At 36.6% G+C, this 23,032-nt stretch overlaps 3 protein-coding genes across 3 annotated transcripts; all 3 read left to right on the top strand.

Annotated features, from left to right (window-relative positions):
• The first annotated feature begins 2,206 nt into the window (after positions 1-2,206).
• Positions 2,207-3,670, top strand: LOC136061927 (uncharacterized). Its single transcript, XM_065760380.1, has 2 exons — positions 2,207-2,402; positions 3,102-3,670. The coding sequence occupies exons 1-2, from the start codon at positions 2,207-2,209 to the stop codon at positions 3,668-3,670; spliced, it is 765 nt and encodes a 254-aa protein (XP_065616452.1).
• An 898-nt stretch (positions 3,671-4,568) lies between these two features.
• LOC136061926 (uncharacterized) lies at positions 4,569-5,174 on the top strand. The gene has a single exon (XM_065760379.1). The coding sequence runs from the start codon at positions 4,569-4,571 to the stop codon at positions 5,172-5,174; it is 606 nt and encodes a 201-aa protein (XP_065616451.1).
• A 15,996-nt stretch (positions 5,175-21,170) lies between these two features.
• LOC112004510 (ethylene-responsive transcription factor ERF084) lies at positions 21,171-22,353 on the top strand. The gene has a single exon (XM_024036761.2). The coding sequence runs from the start codon at positions 21,212-21,214 to the stop codon at positions 22,115-22,117; it is 906 nt and encodes a 301-aa protein (XP_023892529.1). The 5' UTR covers positions 21,171-21,211; the 3' UTR covers positions 22,118-22,353.
• Positions 22,354-23,032: the final 679 nt, after the last annotated feature.

The raw sequence follows: 23,032 nt of genomic DNA, 5'->3' as shown, positions 1-23,032 counted from the left end.
GCAGTGATCGATAAAAATTCGGAGAATGAATGGAGATTAACTGGTTTTTATGGGGAAGCCGATACAGCTAGGAGACATGAAGCATGGGATAAGCTTAGGGCTTTAAACTTGCAGCCAGAGAAGCCGTGGCTTTGTTATGGGGATTTTAATGAAATTATCAGACAAGATGAGAAACTAGGGGGTTCAAGGAGGCCTTATAATCAGATGCAACAGTTTAGGGAGGTGATTGATGAATGTGGTTTTATGGACATGGGATTTGAAGGTCCAAAATACACTTGGAGCAAGCACTTTGAAAACGGAAATTCAATTTGGGAGAGGCTTGATAGATGCTTGGTCACTAATAGTTGGTTCATGAAGTTTGGGGGTTCAAAAGTGTACCATTTAAATTGCACATCATCTGATCATGTTCCAATCCTCATCTCTCTTTCGGGTTTGATTCCACCTATTCGGAAAAAACTTTTTCGTTTCGAACAAATGTGGCTATCAAACCCGGGTTGTGAGGAGGTGGTTTGTGCGGCTTGGGATAGTAGGAGTGGTGTTGGGAATGAGGGTAATATTTTGAGTAAGGTGGAGAAGTGTGGGAAAGAGTTGGGTAATTGGGAAAAAAATGTTTTTGGTAATGTAAGGATGGAGATGAATCGTTTAAAAAAAGCCTTAGCTAGAGAGGAGAGGGTAGCCATGGTTAGTGGAAACAATATTCGGGTAAGACAGATTAAAAAAGAGATAGAGGTGATGCAGGAAAGGGAAGCAACAATGTGGGCTCAACAATCGAGAGTTCTATGGGCAAATGAAGGTGACAAAAATACTAAATATTTCCATAGTTGTGCCTCAAAGAGATTAAGGAAAAATTCAATGGAAGGAATTAGAGATGAGGAGGGGGTTGTGGAGAACTAGTCAAGAGGAGATGGGTGAAGTTATGGTCAACTATTACAAAACTCTCTTTGCCTCAATGGAGGGTAATGTTTCCACAAACATGTTAGATTGTGTGCCTACAATGATAGATGAGGAGATGAATGCAAGTCTATGCCGTGAGTTTGAAGCATGTGAAGTAGCCACTGCCTTGCAACAAATGGTACCCCTCAAAGCACCTGGACCGGATGGTATGCTGCCGCTCTTTTATCAACATTTTTGGAGCACGGTAAATCATGATGTCACTTCCTCCATTTTGTCTTGGTTAAACTCAAGTACCATACCAACTCCCCTAAATCATACTTTTATTACACTTGTCCCAAAAACAAACTCTCCTGAATATGCTCACCAATTTCGCCCCATTAGCCTATGTAATGTGCTTTACAAAATATATTCCAAAGTCCTTGCAAACCGCCTTAAAAAATTACTCCCTTCCATTATCACAGAACACCAATCTGCCTTCACTAAGGATAGATTAATTTCAGACAACATTTTGGTGGCTTTCGAAACCTTACATAGTATGCAGAATTATAAGGGAGGTTCCTGTGGATATATGGCTTTAAAATTGGATATGAGTAAGGCGTATGACCGGGTGGAGTGGTATTATTTAGAGGAGATAATGAGGAAGATGGGTTTTAGAGAGAGGTGGATAACTCTTGTAATGAGTTGTGTGAAAACAGTTTCATATTCTGTTTTGGTAAACGGAGAACCATGTGGGATGATTTTCCCTACAAGGGGGATTAGGCAGGGAGATCCACTTTTAAAGTGTACCATTTAAATTGCACATCATCTGATCATGTTCCAATCCTCATCTCTCTTTCGGGTTTGATTCCACCTATTCGGAAAAAACTTTTTCGTTTCGAACAAATGTGGCTATCAAACCCGGGTTGTGAGGAGGTGGTTTGTGCGGCTTGGGATAGTAGGAGTGGTGTTGGGAATGAGGGTAATATTTTGAGTAAGGTGGAGAAGTGTGGGAAAGAGTTGGGTAATTGGGAAAAAAATGTTTTTGGTAATGTAAGGATGGAGATGAATCGTTTAAAAAAAGCCTTAGCTAGAGAGGAGAGGGTAGCCATGGTTAGTGGAAACAATATTCGGGTAAGACAGATTAAAAAAGAGATAGAGGTGATGCAGGAAAGGGAAGCAACAATGTGGGCTCAACAATCGAGAGTTCTATGGGCAAATGAAGGTGACAAAAATACTAAATATTTCCATAGTTGTGCCTCAAAGAGATTAAGGAAAAATTCAATGGAAGGAATTAGAGATGAGGAGGGGGTTGTGGAGAACTAGTCAAGAGGAGATGGGTGAAGTTATGGTCAACTATTACAAAACTCTCTTTGCCTCAATGGAGGGTAATGTTTCCACAAACATGTTAGATTGTGTGCCTACAATGATAGATGAGGAGATGAATGCAAGTCTATGCCGTGAGTTTGAAGCATGTGAAGTAGCCACTGCCTTGCAACAAATGGTACCCCTCAAAGCACCTGGACCGGATGGTATGCTGCCGCTCTTTTATCAACATTTTTGGAGCACGGTAAATCATGATGTCACTTCCTCCATTTTGTCTTGGTTAAACTCAAGTACCATACCAACTCCCCTAAATCATACTTTTATTACACTTGTCCCAAAAACAAACTCTCCTGAATATGCTCACCAATTTCGCCCCATTAGCCTATGTAATGTGCTTTACAAAATATATTCCAAAGTCCTTGCAAACCGCCTTAAAAAATTACTCCCTTCCATTATCACAGAACACCAATCTGCCTTCACTAAGGATAGATTAATTTCAGACAACATTTTGGTGGCTTTCGAAACCTTACATAGTATGCAGAATTATAAGGGAGGTTCCTGTGGATATATGGCTTTAAAATTGGATATGAGTAAGGCGTATGACCGGGTGGAGTGGTATTATTTAGAGGAGATAATGAGGAAGATGGGTTTTAGAGAGAGGTGGATAACTCTTGTAATGAGTTGTGTGAAAACAGTTTCATATTCTGTTTTGGTAAACGGAGAACCATGTGGGATGATTTTCCCTACAAGGGGGATTAGGCAGGGAGATCCACTTTCCCCTTTCCTATTCCTCCTTTGTACGGAAGGGTTGAATGGTTTAATTAAAAAAGCAGATTTACAAGGTGACATCCATGGTTACTCCCTTTGTAGGAGAGGCCTAAAACTAACGCATCTGCTTTTTGCAGATGATAGTCTTATTTTTTGCAGGGCAACTTTGGAGGAGTGCAATAAGGTGATGGACATACTTAAAGTGTATGAAGAAGCATCGGGACAAAAGATAAATAGAAGAAAAACCTCCTTGTTCTTTAGCAAGTCTATACCGGAAGATGTGAAGCATGGAATTAAGGTGACCCTTGGTGTTCCAGAAATTATGCAATATGAGAAGTATCTTGGGCTGCCCTCTCTTGTGGGCAAAAGGAAAAAAGAAGGCTTCAATTACATAAAGGAGAAGGTATGGCGAAAACTTCAAGGATGGGAAGCCAAATTACTTTCTCAAACAGAAAGGGAAGTGCTCTTAAAGGCAGTTATACAAGCTATCCCAATTTACACTATGGGATGTTTCAAATTGCCGGTAGGCTTGTGTAATGAGATTAAGTCCCTAATTAAAAAGTTTTGGTGGGGGCAAAGGGGTGACCGTAGGAAAATCCATTGGGTTAAATGGGAGGAGATGACAAAATCCAAGACTATTGGAGGTATGGGTTTTAGAGATCTTGCTATGTTCAACGATGCTCTTCTAGCAAAGCAAGCATGGTGACTTTTGCATAATACATCCTCACTCCTCTATAAAGTTTTTAAAGCATGTTTCTTTCCAAATTCTTCACTTATGGAGGCTACCGATTCAAGGATGGGGTCTTATGCATGGAAGAGTATCCTTAAAGGGAGAGACATTATTCAAAGGGAAGCAATATGGAGGATTGGAAGTGGAGAAAAGATTAACATTTGGCAGCAATGATGGCCACCAAGAAACCACCCTCCATGGCTGCCAAATTGTCCTATAGAAAGTTTTGAGAATCACACCGTGGATTCACTTGTTGATCCGATCACAAGAAGTTGGAATGAGGAGTTGGTAGATGGTTTATTTGGGGTTGAGGATGCAGAGATGATTAAGAAAATCCCCCTTAGTCGAAGTGTAGCGGAAGACACCCTTTATTGGCCTTTTTCCACCTCCGGCCACTACACGTGTAGGTCTGGTTATAGATTCCTTAAAGAGGAATCAGAGTTGCTAGCTCATCCACAAGCCCTACCAATTTGTGATAAGAAGGTTTGGAAAGCGATATGGAAGATGCAAGTCCCACCGAAGATAAAAAATTTTATTTGGCGAGCGTGTCGAAATGTATTGCCAACCAAACAAGCTCTGATGAGGAGGAAGGTAGTTGCTGACCCAATTTGTGAAAGATGTAAGTTGGATGTGGAAGATGCAGAGCATGCTTTGTGGTCATGTCCGGAATTGGATGTGGTGTGGGTGAATCAGGTACCATGGAGTTTCAGGCATGACGTTGGTTTCTCAAGAGTGAAGGAGTTGCTGTCATGGATGGTTGAGAGAGGAATGCCCCTAGAGCTGTTTGCATTTACTGCTTGGAGTGTTTGGAGTCAGCGGAATAAAGCCCATTTGAACAAGCAAGAACCATGTTTACGCAATACAAGCAAGAACCATGTTTACGCTTCAGCAGGTGGCAAAACAAGCAAGAACCATGTTTACGCAATACCAGGTGACCACATGGACTGCAGAATTGCAGATTGGGAGCAGTGGCATCGGAGGAACAAGGTGGAGACCTCCGCAAGCTAGTTTTGTCAAGATTAATTTCGACGGCGCTGTGTTCTGTCATTCAAACTCATCGGGTGTTGGAGCTGTAATACGGAACCATGATGGAGCTGTTATGGCCTCTTATGCAGAAAAATTAAACCAAGCTTACAAGGCAGAGGAGATAGAAGCACTGGCAGCACTCAAGGCAGTACAGTTTGTATACGACCTGGGCTTCCAAAAAGTCATACTCGAAGGGGATTCGCTTGGTCTCATTAAAGCTCTGAAGGCAGAAGAACATAATCTGTCCCCACTAGGTTTATTGGTAGAGGATGTCAAGTTGGTTGCAAATAATTTTGTAAGTTTATCGTATTCTCACATTAAGAGAAGCGGAAATAGTGTAGCTCATAATCTGGCGAAACATGCAATACGCATACCAGATTTTCAAGTTTGGATGGAAGATGTCCCATCACATATTGTTTCGTTTTTACATTCAGATGTAGTTCTTTTACCTTAATAAAATTACACAAGTTTCATTCTAAAAAAAAAAACTTGCCAATATTCCAAACACAGCATATGCTACTTGTTCTCAACAAGATAACTTATCCTCAATACACTTATTTCATATCTCTACATCAATTTTGTCTCAAATTCTCAGCTGCAGTACTTCTCGTTCTTTATGGATGGCTCTTGAACACATGTTCACCTCCCAATCTTGGGCTCGAGGGTGCAAATTCAATATCAATTAGCTACTACAAACAAAGGTAACTCAAGTATGACTGTTTACTTTCCCAAAATGCGTAGTCGTGGAGACGCGCGAGTTGTAGTTGGATAGCCTCTCTCTGACACTAAGGAGATATCATATATTCTTGCTGGCCTATGAACTATATATAATCCCTTTGTCAAAACTATCACCACCTGAGTAGACCCTCTCTCCATCCATGAATTGTATGGGCACTCTCTTGTCCATGAGCAGCATCAATCAGCTGCTAAATTAGCTTTCTCGTCTACTAATAGGGTAGCCAACAAAACCACAAATCTTGGTCGTGGTGGTCTATTAGGGTTTGTGCCCTAAAATCCAATTTATTAACATGTTATAAATAATTAAATTGTTTAATTATATGAGACTATTTATAAATGAACTAATGGGACATTATCATAGTCCTTAGATGGCTCTTGAACACATGTTCACCTCCCAATCTTGGCCTCGAGGGTGCAAATTCAATATCAATTAGCTACCATAAACAAAGGTAACTCAAGTATGACTGTTTACTTTCCCAAAATGCATAGTCGTGGAGACGCGCTAGTTGCAATTGGATAGCCTCTCTTTGATACTAAGGAGATATCATATATTCTTGCTGGCCTATGGACTATATATGATCCCTTTGTCAAAACTGTCACCACCTGAGTAGACCCTCTCTCCATCCATGAATTGTATGGGCACCCTCTTGTCCATGAGCAGCATCAATCAGCTGCTAAATTAGCTTTCTCGTCTACTAATAGGGTAGCCAACAATACCACAAATCTTGGTCGTGGTGGTCTATTAGGGTTTGTGCCCTAAAATCCAATTTATTAGCATGTTATAAATAATTAAATTGTTTAATTATATGAGACTATTTATAAATGAACTATTGAGACATTATCATAGTCCTTGAGATGCATTGTATATGATTTATGTGATTTAGTTACAAAAGATATAAATCTTAAGTTCCTTGTAAACTCAAAATGTAATTCGTAGTCAGTGATGAAATTGAGCGTTTCATCTGTGAAGACTATAACACATCAACTAAGATGGTTTGTCTTGATCATGGAAATGGAGACTTTTAGTTGATGTGTTAATATGTCTTAAGCGTGTAAGACATATTGAACTGGACCGCTATAAGATTAATTATTCAATTAAAAACCGTTACATGAATAATTAATCTCACGACTTCTAATTTCATAGACTTTCAATCCTGAGAGGATAGTGAACCCAATTATGAAATGTAGGTTACTTTGATGTATCAAGAGTGAGATTTAGTTTAACGATCAAAACCTCAGTATGTTGAGTAACCACACGTAGTGCTGAGGGAACACATATTCTCAAGATAGAATCCATAATCTTTTTCTATAGAGACACGAAATATCCCCTTGAGATAAGTTTAATGAGAACTGGTTATTTAGGGCTAACCACTTTAGTAAAGAGTTACTAAAGTTTATATTATTGAAATTAGATTTCATAAATATGAATAACTAAAAGATTAAACTAGATACTCATGGAATAAAATAATTGTTTACAAAGTAACAGTTTATTATGACTTTGTTTACTATGAATATTTCATTGAGGAGTCAAATAATATCATATTAGAATTTTGGGAAATAATTTATTAATAAGGCCTAGAATGTAATTATATTTTTATAGTGGTACTTGTAATATAATTAATGGTAACTTTGAACTTGTTAAGAGTTGACAAATAAATCTGAAGCCCATTAGAGCTAGAGCTTTATTAGTCCCTTTGGTCCCCATCCCAAGCCACACACTTAAGCCCAATTGGGTTGGCCCAAAAGGCTAACCCAATTAGATAATTAGTTTTTATTTAATAAGAGTTATTAAATAAAGTAACTGCCAAGACAGTTAAAATGAACGTATGATTAAAAGAAGAGAAAACAGTTTTTCTCTACAAGTTTTTTTGGAATACACTTTTTCAAAAGAAAATTAACATACATAAGAACTGATTCAAAGACCACTCATCTTGGGCACCATGTGGAATTGAGATGAAGATTGAAAGTATAATCAAGTTTCACTGCATCAAGATACTCTTTCTCTTCTTTGTTCTAAAATTCAAGGTTATATTTTATATCTCTCATAAATGAAGTAGATTTTTGTGTTGATTTCACCATGAGTTTTGTATGAGATGCAAAACCAGTTTTTTCAACATGGGCATGGATCCTCTTACATTCAAATGGCAGGAGAGCAAGAGGAATTGGTCATGGTTCTCCTTCCATTGCTTCCAAAAATTCTTTTTCATCATCTGTAGCACCTAGGATTAGGAGTACCTGTCAAATGAGATTGTAAAAGCATTCTTTTAGTTCAAGATCATTTGCCCAAGAAGTAGCTCAAGAGAAAACAGTTTGTGAAGATTTCAACACTGCCATTAGTTCGATTGAAATCTCAGAGTTTGAAAGCCTTTTCATCGCAGCTCGATCGATCAAAAAATGATTTTCTGCTGACCTTTGATATTACATATAAAAGGCATTAGTTCACAGGTTTCAATAGAGGCTAGAGATGCTATTGTTGGGAGCCCTATAAAGATAAAATCAAACCTTATTATTCTCCACAACTCGTGAGTCCAGATTGAAAACATGCACAAATGATCAAAGCTTGAAATTACAGAACTCAATGTGTCACTTACGTAAAGCAAATCTTCAAGAGGTTCTTATGGTCATTTAGAGGTTTTAGTTGAACAAGAATGCGCCATTTATGAAGACATTCATATATCGAAAATTTAAAAAGTTTTAAAGCTACAGAGGGTCTCTATTGTAAGTTCATCTACTAGTAGAGTTTAGGCATAAAGTTTTTATACTAGATTTCAAAATTTCTCTAGATATAGTGGATTGCTTTGTTGATTTAGGCTAACCTCATAATGGTTTTTCTTTTGAAAACAGTTTTAATTGATTTTTTCATTTGACCACCATATTGTGCATCTATTAATTTAATTGTCGTATTGCTTTATGATTTGCTGACCACTAGAATTGCTAAAACTCTTTTTTTTTTTTTGAGATATGCTAATTGCTAAAACTTAATCATATAATTAGCATAATTGGACATTAATGAAATAATCCGCCCCATAATTGTTTTGGGGTCAAAATTGCCTTTTCACAACTCAACTTCAGGCCCAAAAACACAGATGTTGAGCTTTATATATATGGGCAACACCAGCTCCAATCTGGCCAGCCCAATGCTCTCCACTCCCTATTTATAATACAGTAGGAAAGTAGAAGTATTTATTGTTTTTTTTTTTTTTTTTTTTTTGTGTGTGTGTGTGTTTGCATTAACAAAGTAAATTACATAGTTTTGATAACAATTCCAAAGCTTAGTTTTTCTAGGCCTTTAAAGGGAATTTCACTCGGAGTAATTCTTAAATTCTTTCAAAGTACAAAAAATGGTACTTCTTCCTTTTATATTTATGGTAGAATCTACTAATTAAATTTATAGTGAAGTCTACTATAAATGTGAGAAAATAAAGTAACATTTTTCCGTGCTCTAAAAATACCTAAGAATTTTCCCTTTCATGTGTCTCTTATGCACAAATATTGGAATAAGTTGTAGTTAATAAATTTAAATTTAGTATCACATAAATTTTCAGAAACTTTTTTTTTTTTTTTTTTACAAGTATTGATATGTTATGTTTTTGACTAGTTAATAAATAAAAGTAAAATTAGTGAAGTCTATGTAAAAGTGGCATTTCAATTACAACTTATCATTTCAATGAATTAAAAATAAATAAAAGGGAAAGCTTAACGAGTGTCTTAAGAGCATTGATTTAGAAAATATTTTAAAAACTTTTTATGAGAAAAGAAAAAAGTAATTGATTTTTTTTTATACATTTTTTTAATATTTCCCATAAGAATAATTGCAAAATTTTCTTAAAATTATTCATTAACGAATGTCCTAAGGGCATCCATTAACTGGACCCAAAAAATTTGTAATCCCTAACATTTGTCTACGAAAATTAATTATCATTATATGAGAAATCTTGTTCGCATACTCAAACAAGCCTACCCAAATAATGCTCTACCATACAAACTATTGTATTTGTTTTTATTGTCTTGCTACATGTCAAACTTTAATTGGTGAATTCTTGGACTCAGGTTTGTGAAAGGGAGTCAAGTCTGGAATTTGTTCATCGGGTTATCCAAGAAGGCTATTGTTTAGTTCCCCAATGAAAATACAATAATGTAAACAATAATTGTGGCTAAGAGCATCAATACCTAGTCTCTCAAATGGTACATGTTGGTATATTTTAGCATCAAAGCACTAAAAAGACCCATTACCCGGTCTTGCTATTCTAAAAAATTTGCAATTGTGCTATAGTACCATCCTAAATGTATGATGTTACTGTAGCGCAATTGTAAACCTAAATATTATATTTTATTCTCTTTTGACCTTTTGTTTTCTATCTCTTCTGTCTCTCATCTCCTCTCTCTCTCACTGAGCTCATCTCACCAATCACCATTTGCTCTCTCTTTGTCTCTCATGCCTCTATCGATGACCCATTCTCTCCCCATGCTGCTCAGCTCAACACTCTATCCATTGTCCCTCTACCCATTTTCTCATCACTCTCTCTCTCACAGGATGGTTGTGGGTTTGCAAATCGGATTTTTTGGGCAAGATTGGCGTGGTCAAGGATCTGGTGGTTGTTGTGACGACGAGATCAGCATGGTTATGAGTTTGCAAATCGGATTTGGTCATGGGTGGTGATGGGTTTGCTAATCGACTTTGGCTGTGGGTCTGGGGTTGAATTTCGACGGTGGCTCTGGTGGGTCTAAGGCCAAGGATCGTGGTTGATCGATATGGTGGGCCACAAGTTGTGGTGGCATGGTGGGTATAGGGCTGAGTTTCAATGGTGGCTTTGGTGTTTGGTGGGTTTGCTTAGTGTTTCCGACGGTGGAACTATGATGTGGTGGTTGTTGGTTGTGTTGTTGATGGTAGGTGGTTGTTATTGGTTGTGTTGTTAATGGTGGGTGGGTTGTGTTGTTGATGGTGGATCAGTAGGTGGTGATAGGAAATTTTTAGGTGGTTAGATGGGTGGTTTTTTTGTTGATGGTTGGGTTAAGTTTCTATGGTGGGTTTGTTTGGGATTTGGGATGAGTTTCTGTGTTGGGGGTTTTGGGTCTTCACGATAGTGATGGAGGTGATGAGTGGTTGAAAGAGAGAGAGAGAGGGGGAAGAGAGACAGGAATATATTTTATTGTGTAAATATATTATTTTAATGTGTTGTATAGAAAAATAAAAGTTGGGATATTAGGTGTGTTATAAAATGGTATGATATAATAGATAAAGTAACTTTTGATAGGCTTGTTCAAGTATTTACTGGCGCCTACAAAACCGCCTGGAGCCACGCCGATCTAACTACTAAAAACCCCATCGAAGGTTCCCGACGTAGTGGTCGGCAAGCTTTTTCCATTACCGAAGTTGGACAGCACGGTGATCGACGGCAAGATCTACAAACCAAAGAGAAACCAAACCGAACTCCATAAATAAATAAACAAATATATATATATATATATATAAATTAACATATACATATCTAATATACAATCGTACTTCAGTTTTTAAATACGAGAGAGAGAGAGAGAGAGAGAGAGAGAGAGAGAGAGAGAGAGAGAGAGAGAGAGAGTACCAGTGTAGTGTGAAAGGAAAAGGTATGCGTGAAAGTGAGAGAGGAGAGGAAGAAGAAAAAAAATAGGGTTTAAATTAGGTAATAAAAACTAAGTCGTTTCATTTACGTTTTTTTATTTATTAAAATCTGATACAAAACGACATCATTTTGGACCCATTATAAATTTTGATATCAAGTTCAAAACGGCGTCGTTTTAGGATTAGAATTGAGAGAGAGAGAGAGAGAGAGAGAGAGAGAGAGAGAGAGAGCAAAGAGCAGAGAGCAGAGAAACAAATCATTGATGTAAAAGTAAAAGATTTCTTAGATTTAACCTAGGCTCCAACTAAATGACATCATTCCACTTTCTTCTCTCTCTCTCTCTCTCTCTCTCTCCGCCACTTGGCACCACTCACCACCACCGTCTTCTGCGACCGATGCCACGGTTTTGCAAGTTTTACCCTCTCTTCTCTCCTCTATCATGTCTATTATCTAGAAATTTCTAAAGTATGTTTTGATGCTCAATTGCAGGTATATGAATTTGTATAATGCTTAATACCTAGGCTGCAATGCCTCTTTACTATGCTTTCTAGATATATAGAGAATTTGTTTGAAAAGTGAGTAGGTATTAGAGAAATATTCAGAACAAGTTTTCTGTTTTTTTTTTTTTTGAATATTTGGGTTGTTTGATAATTCTATGTGGGTTGTCATTTGGTTTTTTATTTTTTTTTTATGAATGGTTTTTTTTGTTTAATTTATATGTTTTTTTATAATTTTTACACCGAACTAACCACATCGCACTGCTAGGGTGAACCAAACCTGATGTAGACCAATTCCTACCCCTTTACATGTGAGGTGCGGTCAAGCATAAGGGAAACCGCACCATATAGGTGTGGTGCAAAAAATCCTCCCATAATCGGCCGCACCACACCGTATACAACCCTAACTTTTGAGATGGTAAAATAAAATAGTTTGAAGATAATGGATACTAATGCTCTAAGTAATGTACGAAAAGTTGTATAAAACACCTATGGAAAGATGTCGGGGCGATAATAAGGTTAGAAGATTGAAGTGGTTGAAATAGTATAAGAAAAATAATAATATAAAAAAAGAGTAGTATAAGAGAAGTAATAAAGTATTGCATGGGTGACTTCAAGGTTTGGTGTATATGCCCCGAAAACTTAAGGGTTCCTTCGCAAGGTTCATATATGGAGGGCAAGTCAGGGCCTAAGATTAAGCTGAAAGGTGTAGTCTATGGATAACAGGTGAATATTCTTGTACTGCCCCTTTTGGTTAATCTTTCACTAAGATTTCTAATATCTATCCCGAATTCAAGTTAATTATGTTTCGCAACATTGGACCTAGGGCCCAAGTGGTTTAGCGTGGGCCAAGAAATATTGAATGGGGTCAAAAAGCCAAAAAAAAATTTATTTTAGCCCTTACCAGGGCTTGGGTCTCTTTCTTGGGCGGTATCTAACTACTCATGGTAGGTCATTTAGCTATGGTCTTTAGTAATTTAGGGAAAACTTATTTTAGCGGTGAAGTGACCTTTTTAGGAACAACAAAAGTCTCCCAATAGTAATTGTCTTGGATGTTTAGCAGTAGCTTTACCCATTCACGACTAAGGGTGAATAGAACCTTACCGAAACCGACCAATGCTGACGTAACCATATTGCCGTTGGGGCCGACCAATTGAGCCAAGGCCAACAAGTGGATGGCGAAGCCAGTTCCGATGCAGGTATGGTGTAACCACTGAAGATGATGTTTGAAACCGAAAGTTAATACTGAATCAATAACATCATTTTACTAGGTTTTATTTTAATAAATAAATAACAGAAGCATGAAAACGTCAAAGTTTTTACTTGGTTATTAAAAATAAGCATCAAAATGTAGTCGTTTTGTGCTAGGTTTACTAATTTTAACCCAAAGTACAAATTCATTATTCTCTCTCTCTCTCTCTCTCTCTCTCTCTCTCTCTCTCTCTCTCTCTCTCTCTCTCTCTCTCTCTCTCTAAGAGTCCACTCAGTTTGATAAACTATTAGGTGCATGGGTTTGTTTCATGACAAATGGGATCTCAGATGATTGCTAGCTGTAGAATGGTATTTTCCTTAATTTGTGCCAAGTTAGTTTTAATTTTATATTAATTTGAATGTTATGTCAATAGTGGTATATATCTTAAAGTTCGAGGAGTTGCTATTTTGCTTTAGTTTTTAGGAGTTGGAGTCTTGATATTTGGTTCTAATTTTTAGGAGTTGTTGGATTCCTAGAGGATCACGTTGTGTTTAGTGGTCTGGATTTTATGTTTTGGAACATTGCTATTTGTAGACACCGTATTATGTTCGCCTCGATTTGCGTGCCAGGCCCCAAAAATTTCAAAAATATTATCTTTTTCTTCATGCGACCATAGAAACATCTAGATTAATGTGGCACAACTTGTTGGGGGCATCGGAGCACTCAAAGTGCCATTTCAAGTCAAATTGACCAAAATGCCCCTAGTCAACCTGCCAAAAGTCAAAGTTGGTCAAAATCATCCTAAAATAATATTTTTCATGTTTCTACGTCAAACCAGAGCTATTCAGTAATTTTTGTCAATTTTGACTGAGTTTGACCAAGTTTAGCCTGAAGTTGACTCCTAGGAGCACTAGAAATTCTAATTTTGATCCAACCCTTCAAAACAGGTTAGGACCAACGCCATTACGAAGATTATCAAATTCCCTTTCCAAAAACTATTCATAGGTCGAAATCGGAGTTAAAACGGTTGTGATATCTAGAAAACCATGTGTAGCGCGTCAGCACACTTCCCAAGGTCATAACTTTTGATCTGACGATCGTTTTCAATTTCTTTAGTGTTCTGAAAACTATACATCCAGAACTTTCCAGGGACACCAAGATTAGTTCAATTCGAGTCTAGAAAGACCTTCAAATATGCGTTCGAAGCAGGACCACAAAAAGCCGAAACTTCTGATGTTAGCAGGGTTTGTTGGCAGCCATACATGATGCGCTAGAAGCCAAAGGGTTATTTTTCCACTATAAAAGCTTCCAGACCCCTCATTTTGCCCAAAAAAAAAAAAAGTTGGTAGCTTCCAGGGTAGATTCTCTCTCTCCTCTCTCTAATTTTTCTCCCAAACACATCCAAACACCTTTGATTCTTCTCTTTTCTCCACAATCACAAGGTAGTATCCTTGCACCCAATCTTCCTCTCCTTGGTTCCATACCTTGGATTTGAGGTTTAGGGGTGTAGATGTAACTTTTTAGCTACAATCCACTCCATTTTCTTCTCTTAGCTTTTCCTAGCTTTTTCTTGTTCAATAATATGCTTTATTGTTTTTCCTAGCATGTTCTTACTTCCTATCATGTTTTATGTTTTCTTTAGCATGTTTTCTTGCTTTTACAATGATTTGTCGCTTTGATGTTGTTGTCCTAGCCTTCTTGGGCTAGGATATGTCTAAATTTAATGTTTATGCTTAGATCTACATGCCTATGTGTTCTTTGAAATTTTTACCTTAAATCTACATGTTTATGTTTAGATCTACATGTCTATTCCTAAATCTACATGCTTATGGGCTTCGTGCCATGCTTGTGCGCTTAGATCTATATGTTGGTTGTTATGCCATGTACTTTTAAACCCTTTCTCTCCCTTGATATCTCTCTTTCTTGTGTTTTGGCCCCTCTGGTAGGATTTAGATCTAGATCCTATGGTGTATGCCTACATCCATACACCTAGGCCTATATCAAAGGGTTTGGATCATTTCCCTATACGTCTATAATTGCTTGCTTGCCTCTATGCTTCTTGTCAATGTTAGCCTCTCTAGATCTTGGCTTTGCCATGCTTTGTGTCCCCCATTGGTTTGTTCTTGTGTGGTTACATCCATCCCCCTTGTGGCCTAATAAGGTATAACCACTTGAGATACACCTTCGTGGCGTTGGTGTGCTTGATACACACCTTTCTTCACTCCGTGTGGTGTTGATATGCTTGCCTTGCTTGCTTAATGCCACCCGTTTGGCTTTCTTCAATTCTTTGCATCTTTGCACGCTTGCCTACATGTTCATGCATGAGTCTGTGTGTCGTCCATACTCCAATCCAATGGATCTATGGACACTCGATCCAAACCTACATTTGTCCTCCTAGGACACCCTCTTTTGCTTAATAACATACTTGTTTGTCCTTTCATATGCTTAGTATGCTTTGTTTGCCCCCATTTGGCTCTCTTTGTTAGTATGTTCTTTGCATGCTCTTTCTATCTCCTTTGTTTCTTTCTTTGCTTGTCTGCTGCCGTGTTTCTTTTGTCTTTGCATGTACATGCATGGTGCATGGACATTTGGAGCAAGGGTGCGACTTCTTAGACGCAGGCAAAAAGGGCAAGGATGCAAGCAAGAGGATGCAAGCCGACACAGAGCAATGTTCAATAGATTATGGGCCCTAGCCTCTCCAGAGTAGTTTTCTCTTTCTCTCTATCTCCAAGCCTTTTCTTTAGAGCATGTATTAGGGTTTCCCCTCTCCTTGTACCCTTTACTTTTTTTGCTCTTTGTTTGAGCCATGTTCCCTAGGTATGGCAATGTCTATTTTGCATTTCTTATACCTTGTTGGGCCATACCTTTGGAATGTTGGCAATGTCTATTTTACTTTGTTGCTCTATGTGAAAGCATTGTGCATGATGTATGTACACACACACACACATACATATATATATATATATATATATGTCTGCATGTGTGTGGGTGATTATGCACTTTGTATGATGGACTCTTGTGGTTATGCGAGTGACCCTCACTGATCAAGAGTGCTCTTGACCTTGTAGTGTGGGTATGCGCTCAAGGCGACTATTGTAGGTGCATATTCATGCTATTTTGTGTGCACGATCATCGCGGTGTGATTGTCTTAATCCATGTCACTTGAGTGACATTGGTTTCTCCGTGTATACGACACGCATCAACATGCTTGATGCTTTGAAAGGCTTCGGCTCATCACAGTACGAGCATGTTGATACGCGCCATATACACAGACGCCCTGCCGGTGTGCCATAGTGCACCAAATGCGAAATTCTGTTGGATTTTCGCCGTGAAAATGGGGCATCCTTGTTGCCGTACTCTCACGACAAAAGCTTGGTGAGAATAGCATTTTGTGTGCTATGACGCATTTGAGGCGAAGTGCTGCCGGATTTTCGCCACGAAAATAAGCCGAAATGCTGCCTGATTTTCACCGTGAAAATTTGGCATCGGCTCTAAATGCACTAGGAAAACATTGATCGAGACCACACCCATTCCGAAACCAAACCTCAAAGCTCAATACGTTTAATGGCCCAAAAGCTAATGCCAATGGCTCATTCAACTGTCAATGTCCTTAAGTTATGATTTTACCAAAACAAAGGACTGTCTATGAACAGGCGTTGTGGGGTGTCTAACACATTCCCCATACGTAACCAGACTTTCGAACTCAAGAATCAAGATTTTTTTTTTATCTATCCACATTAGATTAGGAAAAATGCTATTTTTTCTTAACCTAGGATCAGTAATAAAATCAAATAGAGTCAGGTGACCAATCACACCTTAGAAAAACTCAATGATTGGTGGCGACTTCACTTACCCTTTTGTAATTTTTTTAAAATCGACTCAGATTCCAGTCACACACCCGAGGTACAACACACCTCCATACCGTTATTCTCACACCGAGATAAAGAGGCGCGCGAGCATCACCACGATGGGTGGTCAAGCAGCCACGAGGTGTCAACACTATTAGCTTGTATAAATTCAATGTTGATTGGAATAGAAGATATAAAAAAATTATTATCCAAATATTAATTTTTAAGGAGGACGAAATACCTCAAACTAATCCATAAATTATCCTTTGTTCTCTATTTAAATTTCTTCAGATAAGGCACAATAGGTAACAATAAAGAACTGTATGTACCATAAACTTGGATGCATCATATAGTTAAGTGGTGAAGAATATCACATTCAGTGTATATTTTTGTAACAATTGTGTCTATTTAGTAAGGAAGACAAGCTGAACTTGATTGAGTGTTGATTTTATTAAGCTAAGTCTACTTTAATCAAGTTCGGCTTGTGAGTAATTTGGTAAAGCTCAAGACTACCTCAATTTGGGTCATTTTGTTATAGGACTTTTTTTGTTTTGTTTTTTTTGTTTTTTTTGTTTTTAATATACTTCAAACTTCAAATTGGTGAAACTGATTGCAAAAAATCACACCGCTATAATTTGAAAAACTGGCCCTTAGCAGTGTGCATTGGTAGAAGATTATTAGAAAACCGATTCCTATCGATTCGGTGACAAATTTGGAAAAAAAAAATTGCACCAACCGAACCGCTCACACTCACACTCACGACAACCTTGTATGTCCAACGATAACACAACATTTATGAGAAATCGAAAACACAAGAGAAAGCTTCTTTATTGAAAATAAGTTTTTTTCACATTGCCACATGGAATTCCTAGGTTGGAAAGGACTTTTTTGTTTTTTTTTTTTTTGGATAAGTTGAAAAGGACATTTAGATCTTCACTTTGTTGAGTATTGGTCGGATGGCATTCTAGTTAGTTTGGGTCAATCTTGTGCAATTGGGTTTTTGGGCAATTTTTTGGGCCTGAAAAAAATTAACTTTATTTTGTTGTGCTGTTTTATTGGTTGGATTTCCATATGAACCTTTGCAAAAAATGCCCCTCAACACAAACCTAACCTTTTTTTGATAATGAACACAAACCTAACCTGATATCGTTTTTTCTTTTCCTTTTTTTTTCTTTTTTTTTTTTTTTTTATTTTATAATAAATATGAAATGATTTTATAGGTGCTAGATTTTGTTAATGAAAATATTTGGTTACTTGTGGTTTGGGGTTTTGAGAGGGTAAACTTGAAAAATCAAAGAGTAAGGATTGAGGATTTCAAGGCTACAGGGTATAGTTTCGTTAATGAATTGAAAAAAAAAAAAAAAAAAAAAAAAAAAAAAAAAAAAAAAAAAAACTTGGGATTATAGCAGAATTCGCTAACAATTTTTAAACAAAATGGGTCATTTAAAAGGTTAAAATTATAAAATATGGTAGGCCAAATGGCCAACGGTAGGTACATTAAATTTTGTGAATTTTTTTTTTTTTTTTTTTTTTTTTTAGTTTTTGAGAGAATTTCAATCTATAAAGTCCGCTCCTGATCTCTTTATAGTCAGACCAAGACACCAATCAGTTTTTATGTAGGCAGAGACTAAACCTCAGATTTCTTATACAATTTTCAAAGACATTACCAATTGAGCTAACTGGTAAATGAACCTATGTAAATTTCTAGTAAATGAACCTTTACACTCTAATTTGTGACCAATGTACAGACATTATTTTTTAATATAAATTATGTAAATTATAAAAATACATTTTTAGGACACATTTATATTTCAAACATGATACAAATAAAATTATAGCTGTAAGAAATATTTATAAGAGTAATTTCAGAAACCTCACATTCGAGAATTACTTATAATTATCTACTTAATAAATAAATAAATAAAAACTACCAATATTTTAGACTATTTAGACAAAAGGTTTATTTTTTGAGAGAATTTCAATCTATAGCGTCCGCTCCTGATCTCTTTATCATCAGACTAAGACACTAATCAGTTTTTGATGTAGACAATGATTGAACCTTAGATTTCTTATACAATTATCAAAAACTTTACCAATTGAGTTAACTAGTAAATGAACCTATGTAAATTTCTAGTAAATGAACCTTTACACTCCAATGTGTGACCTATGTACAGACATTATTTTTTAATATAAATTATGTAAATTATATAAAGACATTTTTAGGTCACATTTATATTTCAAACATGATACAAATAAAATTATAGCTATAAGAAATATTTATAAGAGTAATTTCAGAAACCTCACATTCGACACATTAACACTAAAAGAATTACTTATAATTATCTACTTAATAAATAAATAAATAAAAACTACCAGTATTTTAGACTGTTTAGATAAAAGGTTTTTTTTTTTTTTTGTGGGGGGGGGGGGGGGGGGGGAAGAAGACAAAAGATAAATGTGAAGAGCTTCTTAAAAGTTAAATCTACATCTACGTTTGAAGAAGAAGAAAAAAAAGGCACGCATATAGTGTGGCTGAAGATGTTATTATTATTATCATCTCACTACTTTTCTTAAAGTCAATGCATATTGAGTGTCATTTTGAAAAATATGTATAGACATTTATATTGAGTCTTTAATTCTAATTTAAAATTTAAAAAATTCATTAAAAAGTCTTATGGTCCGTTTGAATTAAGAGGGAGTAGAGTAGAGTAGAATTAATTTGAAATTAGTTTATTTTTAATCAATTCTACTCTACTCCCTTCCCTCCCCCTTCAATCCAAATAGACCGTTAATGTTGAGGTTCATAAATCTAACTTTAGCATACAAATCGCTAAAACTCTTTAACAAAATTACTAGACCTAGCAAATGTGTCGGTGCGTGTTTGGGTTAATTGGGTTACAAGTCAAATCAAGTTCAAGTTAAAAATGAGTCATCTTAAATAAGTTGCGGGTGGGTTGAGTTGATTGGATTATGGGTTGTACCATAATTTTTTCACATGCAAGAAAAAAATACACACACACATATAGTCTTTCTCTTCCTTTCAATACAAATAAGAGAACAAATAACAATATATTCAAAAATAAAAAATAAATTCTTAAGTTTATATAATCCATAGAACTCACTAAACAATATTATTATCATAAACAAATGAAATAATAATAAATATTGTGGACCATAATTTTTTTAAATTCCAATATATCATCACTATAAATGTTAAATAAATGTCGTGGACCAATGCTAAAAGTTGATTAAGAAGCAATTATGGTTATAAATATGTATATATATGTGTGTGTGTGTGTGCGCGCGCACACACACACATATTTTTTAGATAATTTCAACATACTGCTAACATCGCAGTTCAAAACCTTTACTCTATAAAATCTCAACTATATAAAACTCAAATTCCACTTGTTCTAAATAATGATTTAATATTGTGCTAATTGAACAAAATGTTACTAATAAAGATATTTAGATAGACTATATATAATTAAAAGTTAAAGCACAAGAGAAAAGGAAAAACAAGTAGCTAGTATAATTTTTATGATTTCTCTCGGATTGATTTCATACACATCACATGTACCCCTGGTTGAAGTCTTTTGTTGAGCACTTGAGCCAATCTTAGAACAATTTTTTTTTTTTTTTTTAATAAATGTAAATCTTAGAACAATTTGAGGTTTACCTTGAAGACTTCCTACAATAAGATAGAGATGGTAACAAGCTGCATTGGAATTGAATAGAGTACTCATCATTTGCTATATCTAAAGTAGCTAAACCTAAGCTAGTACATTTACAAAAAGATTTTCTCCTCTGCACCTTAAGGGCCTTTAAATCACCCAAAAGATTACATCAACAATTTCTCAAAGATTTTGCCCCCCAAAACTAAAAAGAAACTCTCAGTGATTGACAAGATCAGGACCTTTCATGTGTCACCATGATCAGATTCAGAGCATCTTCTTAATATTGAAGGTAAAGGGCCCTTCTTATGATTCCACAGGGTTACTCCCATGCACCTATCAAACACCCAAACCTCCCTCTTGGCTAAACGCAAGCAACCCAAATAATTGTAGTATTAAATAGAGAGCCCATTTAGCTTAGCTATATCAGCATCAGTATCAGTATCAGTATCACTAACAAGCTAAGTAGTCAAACACTGAAACAATCTTTTCCTTGACGACACCGTGACGCCCTCACCGTAATCCAACGGCTGCTATTTCCCAATCAAATCCTCGAGATCTTGTATGCCCTTAACACCCATCAAATCATCTTGTGTCCTGATTGCCCTCCACTTTTTTCTTAACCCATTGATTCTTTCACAAGGGCTAATGTAAATTTTAAAAACTAATAAGGGCATTTTAGGCATTAAAGAAGGTATACGTATGTATGTATCCCTCTTGCCAAGGAAAGACAAACGTGTAAAAAAACAAGGGATTACGGTCTCATCGATATTGACAGGAATATCTTTAATAAAATCTTTTTAGAAAAATAGTTTTATTATTAATAAATTTTAACATTTTTATTATATTAGTATCATATAAACTGTTACATGCAAATTCATCATTCTCCATCAAACTGTTTTGTTTCCTCTCTCCTTCAAAACGGAGAAAAACAGTGACACCATGTACAACAACCACCATGCCCTGCAATTCCAAACCGTTCCGTTCTTCCCTAAGTCGGAACCGATTTTCTCGCCCGATACGTTCATGTTTCTCACCGAAACTTCATGCTTTTATGGGTCTTTCTGGGATACCCAATTCTCAATTCCTTCCGTTTCGGCCTCAAATCACCTCAAATTCCTGAACCCACTTCCCATTTCGGCCGATATTTCGGCTGACCTTTCTCTTTGTGAAATTAACAACCATGAAGCCAAACCCGAAACGGAAATGGAAATGGAAATTCCTCCTGTTCTTGATGGAATCGCTGCTGTTGTAGGCCAACACGTCCTTTTCGGAGGTAAGAACACAAAGAAAAGCGAAAACCACAACAATAACAAGACCGAAAACTCGGGTTTGGTTTCCATTTCGGAGCGTTTCGGTGCCGAGAAGAAAAACTCATCGGGGGGTCCTCAGAAGAGCTATAGAGGGGTGAGGAAGAGGCCATGGGGGAGATGGTCAGCGGAGATTCGTGACAGAATTGGGAAATGTAGGCACTGGCTGGGAACTTTCGACACGGCGGAGGAGGCGGCGCGTGCGTACGACGCGGCGGCGAGGAGGCTGAGGGGTTCGAAAGCAAGGACCAACTTCGAAATCCCATCAGTACTGCCACTAGTAGTGGCTTCATCATCAACCTCAACATCTTCGTGTTCGTCTTCAGACGCTAATAAGAGAGCTAAAAAGAAGGCTAATAATAAGAAAGCAGCTGGGAAGAATGGAAGGAAGTGCTCAGTGGTGACCTCTGTGGCTCAGTTGTTCAGTTCAAATAGTGCTATTGCTGGTAGAGATGGGAATAATGTGGAGCTTGAGTTGAAGCTGGGTGTGAATTTTGGTAATAGAAGCAGTACTAGTACCACTACTCCATATAATTAGTTATGCATGTTTTACCTTTGTGTTAGTATAGTTAATTAGTAAGAGTAAGGTCTTTTTGTGTTTTGGTAATAGAAGCAGTAACAGTACTTTGTAGCTCATGCATGTCTGAGCCGGAATCTGGATATATCTGTAATGCATGTGCATGAAAGTACTTGGATGAAGATTTCATTACAAGCCCACTCTCTTGAGATCTAGCTAGGGCTATGAAGATGAATATATTATATATAGATACTTCAAACTAGTAATTTACTAAGCCTTGCCTTTTTCTCAGCTTGCTTGTGAATGCATTTGTCAATGTGTGTTGGGTAGTTTTGAGTATATAATTATAACTATATATACATCTCTCTAGATCTGTGTTTTGGTTTTTTTTTGTTTTTTTTTTTTTTCAGCTGGGTTTTGGTTTTTGATATCATGACAGTCTTCCAATAACTTTCATGGAGCATGCTAGAATTTCAAGAATTTGTAGGGTAATGTTTTAGTATATATGATTATTCTCTGCAGAAAGTTTCTGAGAACTAGTTGGAGTACGTGTGGGTGGCTTCATCGTCTTGTGTATGTAGCTGCAGAGACATCCAACAAAATATAAAAGTTTTTAAATTATTTTTTTTTTTTTTATAAAATGTAGTTGCAGAGACAATGAAGATCAGTCCCCCAAGATGAAAATGGACCGTCTGATGCAAAGAAGTTCCAAGTATCTAAAAAACATGTACCACAGGATTCATGAAATCCAATTTTAGTCAACCTTTTTCTTAATAAGCACTGCAAATTAATCTGACGCACGGGTGGATTTTTCGCAAGAACTAATGACAGGTACAACCTGGTCTTCCTCTTGGGATTTTTTGCTATGCATTAATTTATTTACTATAGTTGCAGACTTTTAAATTTTGCCAGTTTCAGATTGAACAAGTACAATTT

The sequence above is a fragment of the Quercus suber genome, unplaced genomic scaffold (genome assembly GCF_002906115.3).
Source record: "Quercus suber isolate HL8 unplaced genomic scaffold, Cork oak 2.0 scaffold_364, whole genome shotgun sequence".
Taxonomy (NCBI): Eukaryota; Viridiplantae; Streptophyta; class Magnoliopsida; order Fagales; family Fagaceae; genus Quercus; species Quercus suber.
Note: the sequence above shows the minus strand (reverse complement) of the source record. Positions and strands in the feature narration are given on the sequence as shown.

Coding starts and splice junctions, on each gene's coding strand:
- LOC136061927 (XM_065760380.1), top strand. CDS start 2,207: ATGGGTGAAGTTATGGTCAACTATTACAAAACTCTCTTTGCCTCAATG. Junction 2,403..3,101: donor CAAAGCACCTGGACCGGATG/GTATGCTGCCGC, acceptor TGCTTTTTGCAG/ATGATAGTCTTATTTTTTGC.
- LOC136061926 (XM_065760379.1), top strand. CDS start 4,569: ATGTTTACGCTTCAGCAGGTGGCAAAACAAGCAAGAACCATGTTTACG.
- LOC112004510 (XM_024036761.2), top strand. CDS start 21,212: ATGTACAACAACCACCATGCCCTGCAATTCCAAACCGTTCCGTTCTTC.